At 57.9% G+C, this 22,627-nt stretch overlaps 8 protein-coding genes across 8 annotated transcripts; all 8 read right to left on the bottom strand.

Annotated features, from left to right (window-relative positions):
- Positions 1–3,149: 3,149 nt before the first annotated feature.
- On the bottom strand, positions 3,150–4,259 carry LDBPK_366920 (hypothetical protein, conserved; the record flags this gene model as incomplete). The annotated part of the gene is made up of 1 exon (XM_003865755.1): positions 3,150–4,259. One exon carries the CDS (start codon positions 4,257–4,259, stop codon positions 3,150–3,152), a length of 1,110 nt encoding a protein of 369 aa, XP_003865803.1.
- A 1,871-nt stretch (positions 4,260–6,130) lies between these two features.
- LDBPK_366930 (hypothetical protein, conserved) lies at positions 6,131–7,357 on the bottom strand (the record flags this gene model as incomplete). The annotated part of the gene is made up of 1 exon (XM_003865756.1): positions 6,131–7,357. One exon carries the CDS (start codon positions 7,355–7,357, stop codon positions 6,131–6,133), a length of 1,227 nt encoding a protein of 408 aa, XP_003865804.1.
- Positions 7,358–8,285: 928 nt separating this feature from the next.
- On the bottom strand, positions 8,286–8,849 carry LDBPK_366940 (hypothetical protein, conserved; the record flags this gene model as incomplete). Its single annotated transcript, XM_003865757.1, has 1 exon — positions 8,286–8,849. The coding sequence occupies one exon, from the start codon at positions 8,847–8,849 to the stop codon at positions 8,286–8,288; it is 564 nt and encodes a 187-aa protein (XP_003865805.1).
- Positions 8,850–10,610: 1,761 nt separating this feature from the next.
- LDBPK_366950 (hypothetical protein, conserved) lies at positions 10,611–11,204 on the bottom strand (the record flags this gene model as incomplete). Its single annotated transcript, XM_003865758.1, has 1 exon — positions 10,611–11,204. One exon carries the CDS (start codon positions 11,202–11,204, stop codon positions 10,611–10,613), a length of 594 nt encoding a protein of 197 aa, XP_003865806.1.
- Positions 11,205–14,402: 3,198 nt separating this feature from the next.
- Positions 14,403–16,064, bottom strand: LDBPK_366960 (2,3-bisphosphoglycerate-independent phosphoglycerate mutase; the record flags this gene model as incomplete). Its single annotated transcript, XM_003865759.1, has 1 exon — positions 14,403–16,064. The coding sequence occupies one exon, from the start codon at positions 16,062–16,064 to the stop codon at positions 14,403–14,405; it is 1,662 nt and encodes a 553-aa protein (XP_003865807.1).
- A 1,532-nt stretch (positions 16,065–17,596) lies between these two features.
- Positions 17,597–18,799, bottom strand: LDBPK_366970 (methyltransferase, putative; the record flags this gene model as incomplete). The annotated part of the gene is made up of 1 exon (XM_003865760.1): positions 17,597–18,799. The coding sequence occupies one exon, from the start codon at positions 18,797–18,799 to the stop codon at positions 17,597–17,599; it is 1,203 nt and encodes a 400-aa protein (XP_003865808.1).
- Positions 18,800–20,284: 1,485 nt separating this feature from the next.
- Positions 20,285–20,725, bottom strand: LDBPK_366980 (hypothetical protein, conserved; the record flags this gene model as incomplete). The annotated part of the gene is made up of 1 exon (XM_003865761.1): positions 20,285–20,725. The coding sequence occupies one exon, from the start codon at positions 20,723–20,725 to the stop codon at positions 20,285–20,287; it is 441 nt and encodes a 146-aa protein (XP_003865809.1).
- A 1,224-nt stretch (positions 20,726–21,949) lies between these two features.
- Positions 21,950–22,438, bottom strand: LDBPK_366990 (hypothetical protein, conserved; the record flags this gene model as incomplete). Its single annotated transcript, XM_003865762.1, has 1 exon — positions 21,950–22,438. One exon carries the CDS (start codon positions 22,436–22,438, stop codon positions 21,950–21,952), a length of 489 nt encoding a protein of 162 aa, XP_003865810.1.
- Between the last annotated feature and the right edge of the window lie 189 nt (positions 22,439–22,627).

Below are 22,627 nucleotides of genomic sequence, written 5' to 3' on the forward strand. Positions count from 1 at the left end.
CACTGACACGCCGATACAAACGCGTAAAGCGTTGTCGGCTTCTATGGTACGTCAAAGGCGGGGAGCACTCACGCAGCACCGAATAAGGGCAAAAAGATGATCCACGATACGGCAGAGAGCTGCAGATGACGGAGAGCGAGAAGGGACAGGGGTAAGATGGCTGCCGCTCTGCCGGTCTTGGGTGTGTGAGTGTATAGGCAAGGAAGGGGGAAGGTGAGCGCGAGATGAGAGGACAAGGCGGCTGTGCAAAATTAGCTTTTTTTGTGTTTGTGTTAGTATATATGCGTGTGTGCGCGCGCTGTTCTGGCTACGAAGCGCACGCTCGTCCTTCGCTCCTCCTACTCACGTGCAACAGAACGTCCTTGTGTGTGTATATATATATATGTGTGTGTGTACAAGAACACAGACACAAATCGAAAAAAAGAAAACCAGAATAAAATAATGTGGACCGGCGTTTGGGGGGGGGAGGTTGGGGAGGGGAGGGGGCACAACGGCAGGCGGAAAGAGAGAAGGCAGCGGCGCTCACACGGAAACAAAAACAAAAAAAAAAACAAAAAAATACACGTAGAGACGAGAGGCGCAAGACGCCTGCACGGGTGCCTGATTCAACAACGACGATGTGTGTGAGAAGCTTGTGTGTGTGTGTGTCTTCTATGAGTATCAAATTTTTGTATTATGAAGGGGGCCAAAAAAAAAAAAGAACGGAAGATAGAGTAACCGAAAAATGTTTTCTCTTTTTTTGTGTGTGGTGGGGAAGGGGAAAGGGGGTCTCTCTGACGTTTTCGTCCCTCCTTCTGCAGCAAACGGCAAAACGACACAAAGAGAGGGAGAAAGACACACACTCGCGGGCGTGAGCACGCGCAGACGAACACTACACCGCCTCGAACAAACAGGGGAGAGCGAGAGGCTGAATACGAGAGGGAAGTGAAGACAATGTTGCCTACGTCTTTCCCTTCCTTCAGCAATCCTGTTGTGGATGTTCTCGCACTGCTGTGGCCGTCGTCGTTGTACGCAAGTGTGTATGCTTGTGCGAAGGAGGTGCAACGCGTGGGTGCTGTTTCGTGTTCGTCTTTGGCTTTCCTCTGATATGTATGATGTGCGCGTATGGTGTCTATTTTGGCTAGTCCCTCGTTATGCGCTTGTGTGTTCTCTCTTCGATCAATGGCGTGCGAGCTCGAAACCGCGTTGTGTGTGCCAATAACAGGTCTATATGAGGAACAGGCGAAGACGGCTCTTGGGGAAGGCGGGCGTCGTCGAAGAGAGAAATCAGCGGCTCACCGGCACACACGATTCGGTAAAGAGACAAGGACACAAGCACAGGGGACAGATGAATGCTCGTGCTTGATATCTGTGCGGGGTGCGCGTTCGTGCGTGTCGATGGCAGTCGTCGTCTACCTACTTGTGTTCCTGCCTCTTCTTTTGTGGCCGTGTCGTGCGTGCGTGCGTGCGTACTTTGGTCCGTTCCGCTCGCCTTGCCCTGTGTGACGTAGGTGCGGCGTGTACGCGCACGTGTGTGTGTTGTCGACGGCGGCTGATGGAGAAGAGACACAAGCCAGGCAAAAACTGCAAAACGCAACGCATACACGGCGCGGCGAGAAACACAGTTGAACACAACAAGAAAAACGGGCAGCGCAGCAGAGGGGCGTGCCAGCGCCCTGCGCGTGTGACTATGAAGGTTGGTGCGGCGGATGATGGGTGCAAAGTGGGGCAGCAGCACAGAGAGCGAAAACAGCGAAAATGAAAGGGGAGGGGCGCACAAGAAAAAATGGGGCGGGGCGGGGGGTATCTATCAATTTGCTTTTTTTCTTTGACTTATTACGCTTGTATGGTGTGGGTGGAGCGTTTCCTGTTTTATGGGTATCTCTTGTCGCTGATGTGGTCTGAAGTCATGAGAAAGGAATGGGTGGGTGGGGGGGGGGGCGGGGCGGCGGCGCTCTAACTGGCTTCTCTGAGGGTCGGCTGGCCTGTCCGGTACGTATACGTCGGCGTGCCTGGGTCTTCAGTGGGTTTCTCCAATACGAAGGCCTGCGACAGCGCGGATATACCAGCACGCAAGAACAGACTATTATCACAAGGCCGACGAGAAGGGCGGTAAGACTCACCGTGGATGCCAAAGAAAGCAGAAACTACACACAGCCGAGATTACTTGATACGACTCCTGTGCACGTCGCGAGCGCGGGGTGCCGTGTGCCAAGGCGCAACAAGAGCAGCAAGAAAAAAGAGAGGAGAGCCAAAAGGGTTGGAGGGGTGCGTGAGGGAAGGGCGCATGCTCAGCGCCGGCATCCATCGAAGCAGCCGCAGCGAACACAACGGGTGCGCGCCGCTGCACAGTGTGGGCACGAAGGGGCTGCGAGAACCTGAGATAAGAGAGGCCGTAGGACGTTTGACATCCTTACCTCCGCCACGGCCGCCACACTCGGGCGCTGTGCGAGAGAAGGAAAAACAAGCAGGTGAGTGGCCTGAAGAACCGTTCTCCGCCGCTGCTGTTCTCTACCAAGCCAACGGCAAGCTCTCTCACACAAGACGTGCGAGTTCCCCGCAGCGTACACTGGGCCGCTGCGCAGTTGCAATCTTGGGGGGGGGGGGGGGCGACTGTCGCGCTTCTTCTTTGCTCTTTCCATTATGCCGTTTGGCGTCTTCTTCTTTCTCCCTCAGAATGAGAAGGGCGGAGCGAGTGACAGACAAAGCAGGAGCGTGCGGGCACCCACGCAATCCATGCGCATCTCACACCCCAACCCTCTGTTTGTCTGTCGGTGTGTCACGCTCGCTCTCGCTAACTCTCGCCTCGATGCAATAGCGAATGGCCTCTGCGTCGCAGAGCTGCTGCGTCTGTGCACACCTTTTTGTCATGGGTGTCTGTCTGTGTGATGCCTGCGTTTCTCGCACCGCCAGCAGTGAAGCCGAGATTCATTCATTAGTTCGCTGGATACCCGCGAAGCGAACAAGAGCCACGCACATGCACATACGCCACCAACTCCACCCCTGCGCTGCCGCTGCGAATAGTCAAGCGCGTTCTCGCGAGCTGGAATCTCGCCAATGCCGTTATCACTCGACGCGTATCCTGCTGGGCTGCCGCTGTCGTGGGGGCTGACGCTCGCCAGCCGCTGCAGGCATACAACTATGTGGGTGGGAGGGCGTGCATCTGCAGCTCACGGGATTCGCCTCTGGACAGCAGCGGCGGCCTCACTGCCGGCTCCCTGGGTGATGTCAGAGAATTGCTTTGCGCCCTCGTAGGTGAAGCCAAACGAGCATCCGCCGACGACGCCAACCAGCAGATTTCCGCCCAGCCCCTTCCACAGCGCACGCACTCCCTCGTTCTTGAGGACATCTCTTACAATGTGCAGCAACGGGAAGCGCACCCCTTCGATGCGCTTACCCACCTGCAAGCGCAACCGCAGCACGTAGAAGGGGTTCATGATAAGACCGATGACCATACTCGCCGCGGCGCCAACTCCAGCGTTCACGAGTACGTTGTCAGTCGCAGAGGTGCAGCAGGGCGGCAAACAGAGCTGTACAGACTGGGGCACCACGGCAGAAAGCCGCGCGCCAATCGCCGGGGCTGCGCCGTAGACGAGGCGCTTAAAGTACTCGTACACAAACCACCACGCCCCAGTGAGGGGGGCCACCACCAACGTCAGCAGCGTCCCGCGAAACAGGCAGCTGATCCCTTGCTCGCGCACCAGCGTCACGGTGGTGCGAGCGGCGGACATGTAGTTGTGCTCACTAGAGTAGGAGCTGCCAGCCACCATCTGCACCTGCGAGACCACCGCGAAGGGGTTGAAGACGGGGGTCGATCCCAGATCGGCCAGTAGGCCTGCGCCGAAGCTGCGCCACTCCCGCTCCTGCAACGGCAGCTTCTCCTTCCAGTACTCGACGAGAAAGTAGTACACAAGCTCACTTAGCACGGTGCCTGAAATGGCGGCTCCTGCACCGCGGTAGAGCCCTCTGAAGCCGTGAGACTGCCGCACCTCCTGCAGCACCTTGGCCGCCGACACACGGGTTGTACAGCACTGCTGCCGAGCAATGACAAGGAAGATCGGCTGCCCGAGGAAGCTATAGGAGAAGGAGGTGACACCAAACGTCATCATCAGCCGCAGTGGGTCGACATCCGACCAGGAGCGCGTCACCGCAGAGGTGATGGGCGGCGGTGGCAACTCAAGCGTGTTGTGCAGGCGAGGGACTGTGCTCATCTCAAGCAGGATATCCCTCGGCGAGGGCTGCAGGGCGGAATCTGACGCATCCTCGTTTGAAGAACTCATCTAGTGTGGACGGCGAGCGAGTGATGAGGGGGAGGGAGGGGGTAGTGGAAGAAGCGAGAATTAAGGGTAGAAGTCGGTGCGCACACGTTAGTAGCAGCGCGTGCCCAAGAAAGGAAAGAAGAACGGAATAACAAACGACAAGCGTCTTGCACTGATGTCTCGCCCCTCTTCAGACTCATTCACGTGGCGACGCTTGACTTCACTGAACGTGGCAACAAAGACGCGTGTGGTTAGGGGATGAGAAAACAGGTCTAGCGAAAGCGTGGGAGAGACAGAGGCGCTGCGACGCAACAGACACCGCTCAAGAGAAAGAGAGATGAAGGCGCACCGGCTGACGCAATGCCGCCGCCTCGTTTCGCTTTCACAGGTATACGAAAAAAAAGAAACTTTCGTTTGTGCGTGCGTCGGTGTCGCTACACAGTCGAGTCACACAGGAAAGAGAGATACGCTGCGAGAAAACGCAGCAACAACGTGTCGGCGTAATGGAAGGGATGAGGCAAACCACACACGAAAAAAAAAACGTGAGAAACGCGGCTTTGGGAAAAGGCGTGGCCAAACAAGACGAGAAGGTCCGGCGGCGGATGGAGAAGGGGATGGAGAAGAGTGCAACACGCACAACGTCACGGGCACAACGTGGATTCCAACGCCTACAACGTTTTCTTTTTTTCGTCGAACCAACCACAATAACGGCAACTATATATATATATATATATATATGGAATTATCGCGACAGTAGTGAGGCAAACGAAGGAGAGATGCGTGTCTCTCTCGTTTTGCGTGTATGTGCACGCGTGTACAGGATTGTCTTTCCCTTGCTCCGTTTCCTTCTGTGCGAAGAGCCTTTCCGAAACACAACCGCTCCTGCTGCTCCGTTGCGCACTCCTGCAACCTCGCTGCCTTCGCGCAAGACCGCCCGTCGGAATCGAGGAGGGGCGAGGGGGAGGAACAATAGCAGATATGTTCAACTTGCCTCACACATTATACAAACGACGCGTGACAACGAATGGTGCGACAGCGGAGGAGCGGCCGAGCCCGCGGGACTGTGGCGCAACCGCCGCCAGAAGACTTCTTGGGCCGCGGTGGACTAGAACAGAAGAAGAAATAGAGGAGTGCTCGTCAGTTGCGTCATTGACTCTCTCCCGACCCTCCTTTTTTTTTCGCTTTCTGTACGACAGGACCACACGAAAGAAAATGCGTATCTATGTGCGGATCTGTGCCTCGGTGGCGTTGACAGGGCCCTCAGGGGTGTGAGGAGTAGGACCGCGGCAAACAGTGAAGATGCTAGGATTGTTTCGACGTTGGAAGGTAAGAAGGCAGAGCATGCGCTTCGAGGGGCCCGGCAGAGGGGAAAGTGAAAATACATATATATATATATCCCACAGTGCTGACGTCGTACACGCGCGAGTGGACGTGCACACCCGCCGGCTGATCTACTGATGACAGGGTAGGGTGTGGATGGGCTGGGCAGAATGGCAGTGGTGATGGCAAGGAGAAAATGCAGCAAAACCAGAGGCTCAAGGAGGGACGGGCAGTGCTGCGTAAAGGCGCGCGACACCGCAGAGGCGCACCCACGCAGCATGAAAGGAGTTGCGCCTACGGGAGGGGCAGAGAACGAAATCACTTCGCGCTCGTCCTGTGCACCACATGACGCTGCCGGCGCCCGAGGACAACGGCGGTGCCTGCCTGCCTGCCTCCTCCATTACCTGCTTTCTATATTTCACGGTAAGAAGAGGGTGCAAGCCCGTGCACGCATGCTGCTTTGTTGCAGCCGCGTAAATTCCTTGTCTCGCTTGCTTCACCTTAGCCGCCTCGGGCGCTGATGAGGTGGCAGGGGTACACATATGAACGGGAAAAAAGCCACAGCGAACCCGCTACACAACGATAAGGTCTGCAGTGATGCCGCTGCCGCTGCCGAAGAGCTCCCAACCAAACCGGCGGTGGTAGAGTGCGACGGCGCATCCTACGGAGATCAACCAGGCTAGCAAGATGAGAAGCCCTTGCACCAAGGCCGGGATGGAGCCGATGGACATGAAGCACGACATAACGCACGTCACCAGCACCACTGTCATGGTCCATCGGATGATCCCCTCCAACGCCTCAGAGGTGGCGGTGTGTCGGCGCAACGTAAAGACGAGGAGACCGAGGAACAAAGCCGCGGTAATGATGTAGAGAGCCACCGATGCCAGCAGCACCGTCGCCACCGCCGTGACCTTAAGCGCCCACACCAACAGCTCGCAGAAGAGGCCGTCAAGGCGAGGCTCCAGAGCGTAGTACGGCACGTCCTTACCCCCTAGCAGCCGAAGAAACCCGATGCCGACGTCAAGGCTGACAAACGACACAGCGGTCAAGAGCCAAGCAAACATGCCAGCGAACCATTGGGCACCGCTGCCGCACGTGTACGGAGGAGAGGTGGCAGTGTCGCTCGTATGCGTTCCGTCACAGGGAAGGAGGCGGCCGACGCAGAAGAGCACCATCAGTAGTAGTGTTAGAGGAAACCAGGAGCTTAGGCAAATCCACGTCCGCACACGGTCCCCTGGCGCGCGCACGTGAAAAGGATTGTAGCCCTTAGCGGGTAGGAAAACCACTCCCACGAGGACCCCCAACAGCCCCGCGCAAATCAAAATGCCAAGGCAGAGGGCAAACAAGGGCCCCATCAAGGTACCGGGAAGTCCGAACATTGCGAAGGCGTAGAGGTTCCCCTTCGCCGTGTAGTGTGTGAAGAGGTAGAGACACAACGGGTGTCCGACTGCGACAACGACCAACGTTTGCACCGCAAACCATGACTGGTACGTGTTGGGAAGCAGCCGCGTAACAGTCGCGGAGACGCGCTCGTAGCGATAATGGCCGACTTCGATGAACACAAAGGGAGCGATTCGTCTAAGCAGGCTGGCCATCAGCACGCAGAGCATCGCAACCGTGAGGGTCGTGTTAACGACGCGCGGATGAACGTGGCCGGCGCAGATCATAATAATTACGTATACAACAAGAGCGAAGACGTGCAGCACTGACGGCGCCACAGTCTGCACGTAGCGAAAGGCCGACGCTGGCACAGCGGTGATCGTCGCTGTGTCAGGAGGCACACTGTCGAACGACATCATGGCTAGCGTGCACCCATGTACGCAAGCAGCGCATACTAGGCGACCACGCAAACGGAAGGAGAGCAGAGGCGTGTTTGCGTGTGCAAAAAGGCGCGGAAAAAAAAGCGAAGAAAAGCGGGTCAGCGTATTCCTGAGAACTTCTCTGTGTGCGTCTGGGTGTGCGCATGAGGGTGCGCGTGCAAGCCCAGCTGACGATGTGCGCTGAGCCACGATGACACGACGAGGCCGCTTTCGCATTTTGGACTCAACGGAACAGACGATATGGAGAACCACAACGACGGCGGAAAACGACGAGAAGAAGGTGCGAGGCAGTCTCTGACAAAGCACGCAGCCGCTGCGCAGGAGATCCAGTGAAAGCGAGATCGGTGGCAGACAACCAGAAAGAGGGGAGCGTTTACACCATGTTAACCCCACCCTATCCTCAGCTATCGCCGCAAGCATCATATGGCTTTGCAGAAAGGAAAAACGGAGGGGGAGGGCGGCGTGTCAGCTTCCAGAGGTGAAGAAGACCCTTTACCGTGAAACAACCCGCTCTCTCGCCATTGATCGCTTCCACTCTGAGGAGTGTGATTTGCGGCAGTGGCAACACGAAGAGGAGCTCCACCAGCCACGCCATCATTTGACTTGCTCCGGCGGCTCAGTCGTTTACTGCGACACACAACAACAAAGGCAGAGACAAAACTACGCGTACGCGCAAACGTTTCCAGGATTCTTGTATCATCAACTTCGGCGTAGCGTCGTGCTAGCGGTAGAGATGAAATGCCAGCGCAGGAAGACAGACTGGGTGGGCAGGAGATCGCTGATGGAGGGAGGGAAACCAGGGTAGGGCAGGTGGCTTGAGCACTGCGAAAAGCCACCGTAAGAACGCCCCGTTGCCCATCCTTTTGTTATTGCGGTCGTCTCCCTCTCAGTCCTGCTGTGCTCTCCTTTACCGCCACACATAGGTGCCTAAGTTGGTGGCCTCGCGCATCAGCAGCCCCGTTTCACGCAGCCGCTTGAATGCCCTCGGGGCGCTGCGCCGGTACTGAAAAGGCAGCTCCATTATGTAGAAGTGAATGTCCTTGCCCGGCACCGCCTGCACGAGTTCTACGATGGCGCTCTCCAGCTCGCAAGAGTCCGCGCGAGAAACCGACGCAGGAGTGTCGGCAGGCATTTCGGGTGCCGTTGGAGCCGTCGGCGGGGTATTCCGGAGAAATGACAGGTCCTCCTCATCTGGGTTGTGGGGTCGCACCTGATGCCGCTTCGGGTTCGAAAACAACGGGTACCAGCGCGGTGCAGCGTCCTTGCCGTCGGCGCGGTCAATGTCTACCTTGCCATTGCGTTTCAGGACGCCCCAGAGGAGGTGGTTCAACTGCATCACGTTCTCTTGGCCAAAGTAGCGATTGGCGTAGTAAGTGGTCGTCATCCCTGGATCACTGCGGATAGTCTGCAGCAGACTGCCGGGGGTCAGTGGCCGCTCGACCCTTAGAAGCAGCACGGCGCCTCGTCTCATGGTGATAAGAGAGGACGCACAGCTAAGAAGAGTGGGCAAGGGGCACAACGCGGCAAATGTGTGCCCGCCACCTGTCGGAAGAACAGCGCAGAAGAAAGCAGCCGTGGTGCCTTTTCTACAAGGGCATGCGGGCTGCAGTGTAGAAGACACACACGCACAACACTTCGCGGCCGCTGTGTTCTCGAGGCAAGAGTGGAGGAAAATGAAGAGATCGGATAACGAAGAAGGCAAGGGGCTGAATGTACGAGACGTGCATCATCGAAGAGATAGGCGGCCGTGCTTCCCTACAATGCCGACAGAAATTCGTGTGTTTAAGCCCCTGGTAGCAGAGCCGGCTTTGCCGCGGGTTGCGTGATACCCGTATGGGAGGGAGCAGCATCACCGCCACGTCTCTTCAGCCGCTTTGCGTTCCCTGACATCAACGGCCCGCCCCCAGCGCTACCGCATGGCGTCCCGCACACCGTGGAGGGTGCCAGCGCATCACGGCGGGAGAAAACTCCCTCGAGCCCGAGGAGGTCGGCGCGAAGAAGAAACGCGCGCGCATGCGCACTTGTACCTTTCGCCTCTTCCTTTGTTTTGCCTGGGATGCACAGGAGCGCGTCGGTGTGCACGCATGTGGTGGAGTGGCATGTGTGCAGCTGCTGCAAGAGGAGCACAAGCACTGCACCTCCACCGCACACACCCACGGCAACCCACGAAGGCCCACCCCTCTCGATGGGCACTAGCCACATATCAACTCCCACCTCTCCCTCTGCAAGCCACGGCGGCAACAGAGATACCAGACCAACACGCGAACAACAGTGACTAGTAGTTGAGAAAACACACACACCCACAGAAGAAGGCGACGGGGCTGTGGAAGAGAAGAGGGAGAATAACGACTAGGCAAAAGACGCTGACTTGCTTCGCTGCCGGCAGCCGCCACGAAAAACAAAAAACAAAGAGCAACGAAGGAACTGCCATATCCGCACTGCTACGGCGGAGCCTGCATATGTTAACAACGGCATGGGTGGGCGAGTGCCCGTGTGTATGCTGGTGAGTGTGTGTGTGTGTGTGTGTGTGTGTATGTGGGGAAAGTGAGAGAGTACCAGTGGGGCGGAGAGGAAGCGATGCGCCGAGGGAACAGACACGAAAGAAAAAAACAAAATGGAACAAGTCGAGAGAGTGAAAGGGAAAGAGGGAGGGAGAGGGGCAAGACAGCTCCAAGTACAGAACATTCACAGCAAATGCGCAATCCATCAACGGCACACGTTCACCCTATACCCAATCAGGCAAACCCGTACGAGCGCGCCTTCAAACGCCACGGCAAAATGATTGACACCTCCCCACCACACACACACACACACAAACGTACACACATGCACATACTACATCATAGACGCCCCAAGATGGCAGGCGAGTATGCGAGGAGATTAGCCGTCGTTCCTCTAAAGCTCGAAAGCGCAGCACAAGACACCTGCAGACATAGACACATGACCCGAAACATAGAGTTGCCCATCTAGAGGTACATGAAGGCGAGCCACATCCGAAGACACGCAGCGACAAGGGTAACAACAACAAAACTCAAATATCCAGAGTGATCTATGTGTGTGTGTGGGGGGGGGGGAAGACACGGTGATGGCTGGCATCAACGCGCTAGGAAGGAATGAAGACTACTTGGTACAGACAAGGAAGCGACAAGAAAAGAAATTAGTTGATAAAGGAGGAGGCTCAGGTAGACGTCCCTGCCCGGAGTACCTCGCTTTAAACTTTTGCAGCTGTTCTTCAGCGGCGAGCAGGGCTCGCACGCTTGATCTGCTCCGTGACCAAATCGAGTCGTGCGCGGATGGCGCTGTAGCGGTACTGCGCCTGCTCGCGGACCACCTCAGGCGGGGAGGCGCGAAACGGCAGCACCAGTACGCTGACTAGCTTGTACTCTAAGTTCTCCACAAACTCCAAGTTGGCGGTGCCATCGTCGCCGAGGAGGAGCGCCGCGATGAAGCGACCGGGCTCGCGGATGCACCGGTTGAACATCTTCAGCAGTGTCATCAGGAACTCCGAGAATTCGCACACCAGATTCTGATCCTCGCGCAGTCGTAGAAATCCCTGGTCGTTGATGATGCAGGTGTAGTGGAAGAAGATGTCCGACTCGGTGGTCACCTCTACACGAAGACTAGCCAGGTTGCGCTCCTCGCCAGTGGTGAGGACCTTGACCTTCATTGGCTCCAGAGAACCGGCAGAAGACTGCCCGCCTCGCATGGCGCGTAGTTCGCATGGTACCTCGCGATCATACACAAGTCGCGAGCCATCGGCTAGTGATGGGTCTGCCTGCTGTATCGCTATGAAGTCTTGCTCCAGCTGCGATAGGAGGTCCGCCATGAGTACACCAGGTGGCGCAGCCGTGTGCGTGTTGGTGCTCAACCAGGGGAGCGGGGCGTGATCAAGCTGAGAGAGTGGGCGAGAGGGGAGGGCAAGAAATGTCGACAGCGGGCGGCGATGGCAAGCGAGAGAGCGAAAGCCGGGGTTTCACACAACGTAGTCTATGGAATCAAAAAAGAAAACACGGAAGCGCACAGCACAAACAACTTGCCCCAGAAAAAACAGCAGAGACCCACGAAACGGCGGGTGTGCGTGGAGGAAGAGGATAGGGCGGAGGGGAAGAGCAGCGAGCAAGTACCCCGTGAAAGCCACCTAAGAGGTGTTGATGGGTGCCGTGGAGAATCAGAGCGGCTCGCTGTCTGGTTTTGTGAGTGTGTGTGTGTGTGTGTATAGAGAAGTGACGTCGGTGGAAGGGTGAGGAAGTGGAGCTCCAAGTCGCAAGAAGCTACTTTACCGAGTAATTTTACCTGAGACACTGTGTAATGCGCGGTGGTAGTGGTGTGTGTGTTTGTGTGATGGGGTGGAGGCTGCAGTAGTGATGGCGGGAATGTAGTGGCAGAGGTGGTGTCACTCGAACACGCTGCACGTGGTACGGCGAGAGCCGAGGGGGTCCTCAGAAGAGGTGGATCCGTACGTGTGGGCAGAAAGGGTGATGATGCCACACAAGGAGGGAGACTTTGCTTTCAAAGTTACACACCAGCCTAATCTTCTTCTATAGTAGTGCGTCGGGCCGTTTTTTTTTTGGTGCTTTCGTGTGTGTCTGCGTGTTGTGTGTCCCGTGTACGCGCAGCTGTGTCTATCATCCGACACCGTCCCCAAACGGCGGAGCCGGTGGTCAACCAACGACGTAGTACTACAGATCTTAATGCATACAGTGTCTGGCATCCTCAGAGGCTCGTGAGTTCGTGTACGCGCGAGCGAATCGAAAAAAGCCCTCGACCCTCTCACTCTGGTGAATGTGTTCGCGTGGGAGATGCTGCACACATGGCAGCGTTGAGCGTCGCATGAGGCGCACAAGTGTAACGCGCATCCGGGAGGAGAGCGTGCGTTCAAAGGCCCGCCGCACGAGTGCAGAAAGGAAAAAAAAACCTCAGTTGGCATCAAAGCATCTTCGCAAACCGTGACGGCGCATCGGCCAGTTGATCGAACAGCGGAGCCGGGTGTGAGACGCGCCACGTTATCGGGGTTCTTCGTTCTTCACAAACGGTAGCCCTTCTGCACCGGAGGCTTCTTGTTAAAGTACACTTCCTCCACCATCTCCCGCTGGCGTGCGCAGTCCACGCAGACGCCGCCGCCGTTCTTCTGCCGATCAGAGTTCCACTTGAAGGTGTAGGCGATACCGCCGACGGCAAAGAGGAGCGTGATGGGGAGAAGATAGTTCATCTTCCTCGGCAGCGCACGCCTACGTGAGCCCATGGCTACCATGCGAGGTGAGGCCGCCGCCACGTTCGGCCCTTTGTTGACGCCGGGCACATTCATCGCTACTAGCGCCTCACCGCTCCTGTGAGTACCTAAAGAGGGGAGGGAAAGAGGGAGGCGCGGAAATCGGCGACCATCGCCAGCACAATATGCGCTTCCACTACGGTGTGTGCTTATCTGTGAGGGTGCTGCATCCAAGCCACCCGTAAGCAGCCTCCGAGATCCTTAAGCTGCTACTCAGAGCTGCGTTTCGGTGTCGTGCACAGAGAGAGATGTCGGAGGAGGTGTGCACACCCACACGCACACACATACGGATACGGCCCGCTCGGTGGCGCGGCTAATGAGCAGGGACTCCTCAAACCAGGCAAGGGAGAAGGCGAAAACCAAGGAAGTGAGACGGCGGTCGACGAGCAACATGGAAAATGAGTAGAGGGAAGAGAGGAGGGAGATACACACCCACACACACCGTTGAGGGAAAACACCACGGATGCAACGACACGAACAACGCCACGCCGCGGAGTCGTTCGGACCGTCCGAGAGTGGCCGACGTCGACACGCGAAACCGCAACTCCACGCCACGCACGCACGATCCCGAAGTGAGAATCGAGATGGTGCGGGTCACGCAAACAAAAGAATATGACCGCCCCCGCTTCTCGTTGGAGCCCCTATCCTCCACTAGCGCGGAGGAAACGCAGAAGCGTCTAATATTGCACGGTGCGTTCCAGTGCGTCCGCCCGCCCGCTGCTGCTTCAGATTTGAGTCGTTGTTATGATGGAAGGCAGAGAGGAAACAGCTAAGCATCGGAAGCAATCCGCGGCAACAGGCGAAAGACACATGTACGCGTGTCTGTATGTGCATAAGCTCTGGTAAAAAAAAAAGAGGACAGAAAAGAAAAGGCGTCCATTCTCGTACCACAGGAGCCCCCGCCCCCTCCCCCGCGCCTCTGGCACTTGTCCATCTCCTCCTGCCGTCGAGCCATGGCCCCTGGCCGTTGCATCGCCGTTAGCTGCATGAAGGGGCGCATGAGCGGAGTGGAGAGAGGGTCACTCTGTGGTTGAGGTGGGTGCGTGGGGCGGTGGTGAGGAGAACCGCGCTCTCATCGAGAGCACAATCCGGACGAGAAGAGATCTAGCGTCGCCGCGACACTTTCGAAATCACGCAATGGGGGAGGGAGGAAGCTCGCCCTCGCGCCTCCTTTGTCTTTGGCGTACATTCAAATAAATAGAATAAAGCAAGAACCTCGTTTTACTTTTTCCTGTTCCCTTACAACGCGCACACTGGACGCGCGTACGCGTGCGTGTGCACCTGCGCGTGTGTGTGGAGGAAAGGGGGAGTTGGGAGGAGCGCAGTTCACCTAACAGCGGCAACACCGTTTACGGCTCCACATCCGTGGAGTGGAAAGCACGGGTTGGTGCTGGGCCGTGTATCTGCTGCGCGATCCCGCGGTGAAAAAGGGATCGGATGGAGGTGCAGCCACACCGGCGATGCCCCTAGCGTGCACTTGTGCTCCTTCCGTTGCCCTTGCCTCCGAACTCTGTGTGCGCCGGCACCGGCGCTACGCGTGCCCTCCCTCAAAAAAAAAAAAAACATCACAGGCAAGGCAGCTCACGAGCAGCGCTAATACGGGAAAGCCAGCCAAGGAAGGATGGAGGGGGCTCTTTTGATGGGTGCATGCGTGCACGTCGTTGAGGAAGGGAGGGAAGAGGGGGAGGCGCGGTGGGTGAGGTGAAGCATGGGTGGGTATTAGTTGTGACTTCACCCTCCTCAGCAACTCCGGCCTCAGTTCTCGACATAGATCAGGCTTGGCTCGTAGTCCTCCGGCGCCTCAAAGCCAAGCAAGTTAATGAATGTGGCGGTGACATTCGCGAGACCCGCCGCTGGCAGGTCTGTGCGCATCGCCACGCGGGGGTCGAGGCCCGCACCACCAATGAACACGGGAACCGGGGAGAGGGTGTGGGAGGTGAGAGGGAGCACATTCCCCTTCTCATCCTTTATCGGCTTGCCCTTCTTGTCGCGCTGCGCCATGTCGTCAGAGTTGCCATGGTCGGCCGTCACGATGAAGACGCCGTTGATGCTGTCCACCGCGTCCTTGAGCTTCGCCAGTGACTTGTCCACCGCCTCGACGCCGGCAATGGTAGCCTTGAGGTCGCCCGTGTGGCCAACCATATCGCCGTTGGGGAAGTTGATGCGCACCACATCGTACATGCCGCTCTTCAAGGCTTCGATGGCCGCCTCGGTGATCTCGGCTGACTTCATCTTCGGCTGCTCGTTGAAGTGGACACGGTCGCTCGGCACCTCCTTGAAGGTCTCGTGGTCCTCGTCTATCTTGCCACTGCGGTTGCCGTTCCAGAAGTAAGTCACGTGGCCGAACTTCTGCGTTTCCGAGCAGGCGAAGATCTTCAGCCCAGTGCCACACAAGTACTCCTCGCTCACGCGGGTCAGCTTCGGCGGCGGCACGAGGAAGTTGTTCGGGATGCCGAGGTCACCGTCGTACCGCATCATGCCGGCGTAGCGGACCTTCGGCACGCGCACGCGGTCGAACTTGTCGAAGTCATCATCCTCGAAAGCGCGCGTCATCTCAATCACGCGATCGCCACGGAAGTTAACGCAGAGAACGGCGTCGCCGTCCTCGATGGTGCCGAGCGGCTTGTCCTGCTCGTCTACTACGACGAAGGGCGGGTAGTACTGGTCCGTCACCTTGGGGTCCTCCTCGCGGAACGTCGTGATGGCTTCCTTCGCGCTGTGGAAGTGGCGAGCGTCGCCGAGCACCTGCGCCTTCCAGCCGCGCTCCACAATGCTCCAGTCGGCGTCGTAGCGGTCCATCGTCACGAACATGCGGCCACCACCGCTAGCAATCGCCGCATCGCAGCCGTCCTGGCGCACCTTCGCCAGCACCGCCTCTAGCTCCTCTGTGAAGCGGAACGAAGAGCCATCGGGCACGTCGCGGCCATCGTAGAGCACGTGCACACGAACCCTCTTGGCGCCATTCTTGGCGGCGTGCTCGATGATCGAGTAGATCTGGTTGTCCCGCGAGTGCACGCCACCGTCGCTTAGCAGGCCAATCAAATGCAGCGTGCTGCCTTCCTTGGTGAAGGCGCCGAGGAGGTAGCGATACCCTTCGCCAGTGTAGATCTCGCCACTCTTCAGCGCGTCGTCGACCAGGGAGGCACCCTGGAGGGCCACGCGTCCAGCGCCGAGGGCGTTGTGGCCCACCTCGCTGTTGCCCATATCGGCGTCGGTGGGAAGGCCCACGGCGGTACCGTGCGCTCGGACGGAGCGAAAGCGGCGGCTGTCCTGGCGCTGCGCGTCCATGAACGGGGTCGAAGCCATGTGCACCGCATCGTACTCATCCTCCGGGCCGATGCCAAGTCCGTCCATCACCACAATCAGCAGTTTGCGGCGAGGGAGACACTTGTGCGGCGTCAAGAGGAGATTCGACATGGTGATGTGATACGCCCGCGTTTACGAATGGGGGTGAGTGAGCGACAGCGGTTGTAGAATGGCGAGCCACCGTGCCTGCGTGCGGGGGTGGGGGGTGGGGGGTACGAAGCAATGAATGCGTGTACACGTGCCTGGCAATGCCGTGAAGCACGGGAATAGGAAGAAAGACTATCGCGGGGGTAATGATGAGTGGGTGCAAACGCTGCTACTAAAGGGAGAGACGTGAATCGGCTACTGCCAGAGTTGCGCAGAAACACGACCGTGGAGGCGGTGTTGGTGGAGGGGCGAAGGGAGAGTAGTCGCATGCAAGACGAAGCATGGAAATAAAGTGGAGGGCTTTGGGAGGGGCAGATGCCAAAGAGGGTACGTGTGGCCACGGCACTCTGCTGCGCTCCCACACTAGAGGGCTGCCTCATTTCGGATGTGTGTCGGCCATCGGGAGCCGCATGGCGTCCTCTCATCGCCCCACTTCCTCTCCCTCCCTCGCGCCGAGTCTATCAGTGCAGAAGAAGAGACAGCGAGTAGCACGAGAAGGCCATAGACGCCACACGCAGCTCCTTCATTCCCGCTGCCGCGGCCCGCTGCGCCAGTGCACCCGTACACTTTGGCCGGCGGCTAGCCTTTTATTCTGCAGGGGGTGTACGCATATGGCGGACGGTACGCTGGCACGCGGGGTCGCCTAGTTGTCATGTGCGTGCTTGGGCTACTTGCTTGTTTGGGCGCCCGCCCTACACACAAATACCGAGCTTTAGTGACGGCTAAGTCATCTGTGAAGAAGATGATTCGTGCGCGCGGGGCAAGGCGAGATGCTTTCCAGCTTTTCAGCGCGTCCATGCTCCGGCACGCAACATGAGTTCCACTCCACGCTACAGCCGTCCTGCCACAGGCCCATCGCGTGGTGCCGAGCAGCGCTAGACACGCGGGCGCCCCACACAGCGCCCTGCGCCGACGCGGCCACCCGAGCACGGTCTCTGCCTCAGCCCCAAGCCCGCCCACCCACCCACCCACCCACCCCCCAGGTCGCCTCACGGGTCGCTCCCGCTGTGCTGGTCGCCACCTGGCGCACCTCTCTCTCTCACTCACTCTGTCTGGGGGGGGGGGTAGCTCAGGCTCCCATCACACCAGCGGCCAGTGAGGCGGCCCAAGGAGGTACGTGCGAGCCACGCGGGCACGCTTGCCTTCTATCCTAGGCATGGCACAAGCGTGCCCACGGCCGCAGCTCGCTGCGACGCAGCGCCATCCACGACATCAACGCCGACATATCAGCACCGCTGAATCGCTCTCACCTCCACCCCCACGCCGTGGGGGTACTTTTGAGCCTGCCACCACCACATGCAGCTGTGCGTTCGCGGGGACATACGGGGGGAGGGGGAGGGGGTCTGCAGGGCTGGCCCACAAATGAGGCGCTGGACCCTGAGATGCCGCACACCGAGGTGTTCCCCGTCGTCACGGGATGAGCAAGCGAAAAAAAAAATGCGAGCAGCCGGCATCACCACTGCCGGTGTATCTTGACGTCTTTGGAGGGGCATGACTCACTCAACGTCTTCGCCTTCAGCTGGTGGAGGTGTACGGCCGTCGTCAGACCCCGCCGCCGGCTTCTTTTCGATCCTTTTTGCCTTGAGCTCCTCGGCCATGGCGGGGGCAGCGTCGAGGATCATTTGCAGCGCAATCACTTGGTTCGTCGCCACCGCTGTGTTCATTTCACGCACGTCGGCCATGAAAACGGCATCCTGCAGGCACCACTCTCGCGGAATCAGCTCTGGCACGTGCTCGTTGTCCACAAACCCTACCTCGTAGAAGCAGTCAAGGTACCGACTCCACCCCTCGCTCGGGGAGCCCAGAAAGTCGACACAGACCAAGTACCGCTCGCTGTTCACAACACGACTGTGGCGCGGTTTTGCGATGTGGACGCGCCGGTACATACAGCACGACAGGTACAAGACAGCCCGCGACAGCGGTGAAAACGTGTCGAAGAGCTTCAGCACAAAACAGCCGCCGTTGCGTAGTAGTTTGAGGGCCGCGAGCCACTGCCCGTACATGATGCGAGATGAGATGGTTTCCTGGTAGTTGGCGACGGAGAAGTCGACGTTGAAGCCGCCGTCGGCCACGACGAGAAGCATCGGAGCAGCCTTGGTGATGGACACGAGACACTCAATGTTGCTCAGTTTGAAGATGTCGCCCGTGCCATCAAGGCCGTAGGTGCAGGTAAACTGCGGCGATTTGAGAAGGTGAGCGTACCAATCGAGTCCGCTCACGCCAGCGAGTGTCATGCCGTATCCGTGCAGCTGCCGCCACCCCTGCTTTCGGCCGGCTTGGAACAACGCCTGGCTGAAGGCGCCGGGGCCGCCGCACACATCCGCAAACGCAAAATCGCGCGGCCGCTTCTTCGACTTGCCACGCAACAGCTTCGAAAGCTCCATCCAGACCCCAGTGGACTCCATCGACTCAAGCAGCTTGTGTCCTGCGCGGTTCGAGAAGTTCCGCTGCTCCCCGCTGACAGCCAGCGGAAAGAGTTTATTGCGGGTAGCCGTGTACGTTTCCGCCGGGATGACGTCCAGCTGCGTCTTCACGGCCCACAACTGCTCTCGAAGAGCAGCTTGCTCGTCATCGAAGGCATCGCGCCAATGGTGCTGCTTGAAGTCTTTGCAGCTCAGAGACGCCAGCGGTGGCAGTTCGGCGTCATTGCCGCGGCGAATGAGAAACTCCAAAGAGCGATCCTCGACTGTCTTCTTCATTGTGCGCTCCCCCTGTCGCGCTGAGAGACCACAGCAAACAAAAGCGGCAGATGCCCGCTCTTAATCGAGAAAGCCAAGAGGGGCGGAGAGAGGGGGAGTTGATACCACACAAACATGAAGATATGGAAACAGGAAGGAGAGACGAAGAGATTCAGAGAGGGAGGGTGAGGAGGTGCGAGAGGCAAGAGAGTTGTGTCGTGCGGTGGGGCCCACGAGCAAAGTCATGGCGGCCACCGCTGGCGTGCTATGTACATGAGGAGTGGCCACGCACTTGTGAGGAGCTCCAGCGGCGTCAAGGTTGGAGAGTGCTCATGCCTGTCCGTGATTGCGCCCATCACCTACAGCCCTCGTGTGTTTCCTCTCTTGCCCTTTGCCCCCCTGCCGTCTCTCCTGCCCTCGATCGTCGAAGGCAGAGGACACAAAGAAAAGTGCGCAGGTGGCCACAGAGCCGCAATGGGGGTGGAAGACACCCCTCCCGGGAAGCGAAACAGAGAAGGGTTGATGGGTTCAACGGAGTCGAACAGCAAAAACAGGAAGGGTGACATGGATGGATAGCCACTTGCGTTGGGAAAATCGATAGACCTGTGCGCGTGCAGAACCACGAGAACTGGGGAGGGGCGTGCGTGGATGGAACAGGACGACCACTTGAGGAAACATGGGGGCAGTACGGCGAGAAGAGACACACAGAGTTCGACGGTTATCGGCCGTGGCGTTGGGGTCGAGAAGTGATACCGCGTCATGTTCTCCCCCTCCCCACACATTGCCTTCTTCTGTCTTTGCGTGAGCGTGTCTTCACGATTCCTTTCGCTCCCATTTTAGTGAGCCCTCATGGTGCGACTCGCCTCACCGTGGCATCAGAGCCCAGTGCCCACTCTTTGTGAGGAGGCTAAGCGCCTGCAGCCTGCTCCCGGGTACGGCTTCGGGCTGTCGGTGTCTGCGGAGACGGGTGGGCCGGCACCGTGCCGATGAAACATGCGGTCAGCATCAGGACGGAACCAGCTCACTACGAATCGAGTCGACGATTCACGAAATGCAGGCATTTCCCGACTGCTTCTTTCCTGCTTCGGCTGCGTTGCGGCGCTTTTCGAGCGTAATGCGGCACGTAGACCGTGCAGTGTGCCGTAGGATTCCAGTGGACTGAGCGATGGCACACGGTGTTCGTGGGCCCAGCTCAATGGGCATCGACGCCGTGCGGTAGAGGTGGGCGCGCTGTGGTTGTGTGGGCGTATCCGTTGTTCGTAGTGGGATGGGCACACGGTGAAAAAAAAAAAAAAAAACGTTTTTTTTTCGTTGTGTGTGTGTGTGTGGGGGGGGTGAGAACGCGCAGTCGTGCAGGCGCGCATAGCAAAGGAAAGCAGATGGAAAACCTGCCAAGGCTGCGGGTGCCCATTCATCGCTGAGGACGCGCCTGCCGCTGCGCATCCCCCTTCGTGTTTTTTGTCTGGGTTTATTTTACTGGGTCACTCAAGCGTTCCTTTTCTTCGATTATGGCGTGAGCGTCTTCTGCCGTGCATAGTACTCCTCATCCGGAACAAAGATGCCGATCACAGGGTATTTGCTGTCGAACTTTGCCGCCCACTCATCAAGGCTTTGCATGTGCTCCGGGGTGAGGTCGTCCCAGTTCGCATTTGCCTCCTCGTCACTGATCAGCATCTTGCCGAGACAGCGTGACACCTCCTTCCCAGCAAACACCGCGTACGAGTTGCCAGGACCGTAGAAGGCGGCCCCGCACGTGCAGTCATAGACCTTGCCTTTCACAGACATGTAGATTGGTGTACCGTTCTCGCCGGTAAACTGGGCTAGCTCTGCTGCGGTGAAGGATCGCATTTCCGCTGGCCCGGCTGTCTTGGCGGCCCTGTTGCCATTGTCACTCGTGGCTTCTTCCTTGGAGTCACTGCTCCGACTCCAGAAGTTCCACCAGCTCATTGAGCAACTCGTCTATGTAGCAGACCCGGGGCAGTTGCGGTGCGGCAGGCAGAACGAGATGCTGTGTGGGAAGGCAAGGCAGAAATGGAGTGGGCGATAGCGATGTAGTGAGGAAGCGGCGCACTAGTGGACAAGGAGGTGTGAGGGAGAGCCGTAGAGGAAGCCCAAAAATTCGCTGCGCGTAGAACACGAAGCTCCACAGGACAACAACAACCAAAAGAAAAGTCGATCTCTCGCCCCCTCTGCTTCTAAGCGGTGCAGTGGAAGGGGACAAGAGAGGAAAATGGCACTGGGGAAGAAGAGAACAAGAGACACCGGCAGAGCCACCTGTGCAGGTGACTGCCCCTACGCGCACAAATCGTAGGCGAACGACCAGGGAGCGAAAAGGTCTGCCTTCTGTTGGTTTGTGCGCAGTGGATAACGCAGATGAAGGGAGAAGGGAGAAGGACAGCGGTAGAGTGGGGAAGGGGCGAGGCGATAGCAGAGGGCGATCTAGTGCTGTGGGCAGTCACCAGCAGTCATATGCAGTGGTGTTTTTGTGTATATATGTGTGTATTCGTGGGCCATGCGCGGTGAAAGGGCGGAGATAAAGGGAGGAGGTGCACATCGGTGTGAATGGAAAAAAAAATAGAGAAAGGGACGAGAGATAACGGCACGGTCGTGCAACACTACCACCACTGTACGGCTGCCAATCCAGGAGCATCGAAAGTTGATAAAGAGTTGGATGAGGCCTGCTACCTGAGAAGCATTGCCCCCCCCCTTTTTTCTCTCAGAGTGCCGGCAGTAACGCAGACAGGGCTGGGTCACTCCACCACATGCTAAGTGTGGTGATAATGCCTCCCCCCCCCCACGCACACACGTGCTGACGACATCGACAGAAACCATGGTCATCGCTGTGGACATCTGGGAAAGAACGAAAATGGTACATGGCACATATAGACAAACGCCATGATGGATACGCCAACACATAAGCAGCAGCACACAAGATTAAGTGGTTTACATGACGGCCAGCACTGATGTGCGCCGACGCTTTCCCTTTCCCGTGACCACGCACAGATGCAAATGTTCAACGGAATGGGAAGCGCATATACGCGCGAGAGGAGCGGGGAGAAAGGGGAAGGGGACAACAACAAAAAAGAAATGAGTGGCAGCAACCACCGAACACAAGAAGCGCGCGCAGCTCAGGCTTCGTCGAATACTGATAATCAGCATCAGTACGGCTCGCTACACCGTTGCGTACCTTCTGGCCAACGTCTCCTTCAGCTGCATACCAAAGTCCAGTGCCTTTTGGTTCATGAGCGCCCGCTGCTCCTCTGCCTTCGCTTCCCACTGCGCGATCTCGGCCTCTCTGCGCTCAGTCAGCTCCGCTATCTTCACACGCAGCGCCTCATTCTCCGCCTCCGCCTCGTGCGCTGTCTTCTCCATATTCAGGCGACGCTGCTGGAGTTGGTCGAGATTCGATGTGGCATAGTTCGTGACAATCTTTAGCTTCACATCCAAGTCACGGCTCTCCTGCTCTGTCATCACCTCGGTCTCGGCGATGCGGCGCTCGAGCTCGGCGATCTCCGCGTTGAGGCGGAGGCCCTGGTCCGTACAAATGGACAGCATCTTTTCCACTGCTGCGCACTGCTGAGACAGAAACTCGAGCTTTTCCCTTCGGGCCGCAATCACCTCCTCCGGGGAGACGTTGCTCTTGAAACCCTTGGGCGGCATCGCGCGCGAGAGAGGCTAGGGAGACAGTATGGAAAGCAAAGAAGGTGAGAAAAGAAGACGTCTATGTAATGCGTTCACCGCTGACACTGAGGCGCTGGGGCAGGCAGGCGGTGTACATACACGTCTATTAGCGTTGCGCACGGTGAGGCGAGAATTGTGCAAGAGGGGAACAAGATGATCTAGAGTGTT

Source organism: Leishmania donovani, chromosome 36 (assembly GCF_000227135.1).
Source record: "Leishmania donovani BPK282A1 complete genome, chromosome 36".
NCBI classification, from domain to species: domain Eukaryota; phylum Euglenozoa; class Kinetoplastea; order Trypanosomatida; family Trypanosomatidae; genus Leishmania; species Leishmania donovani.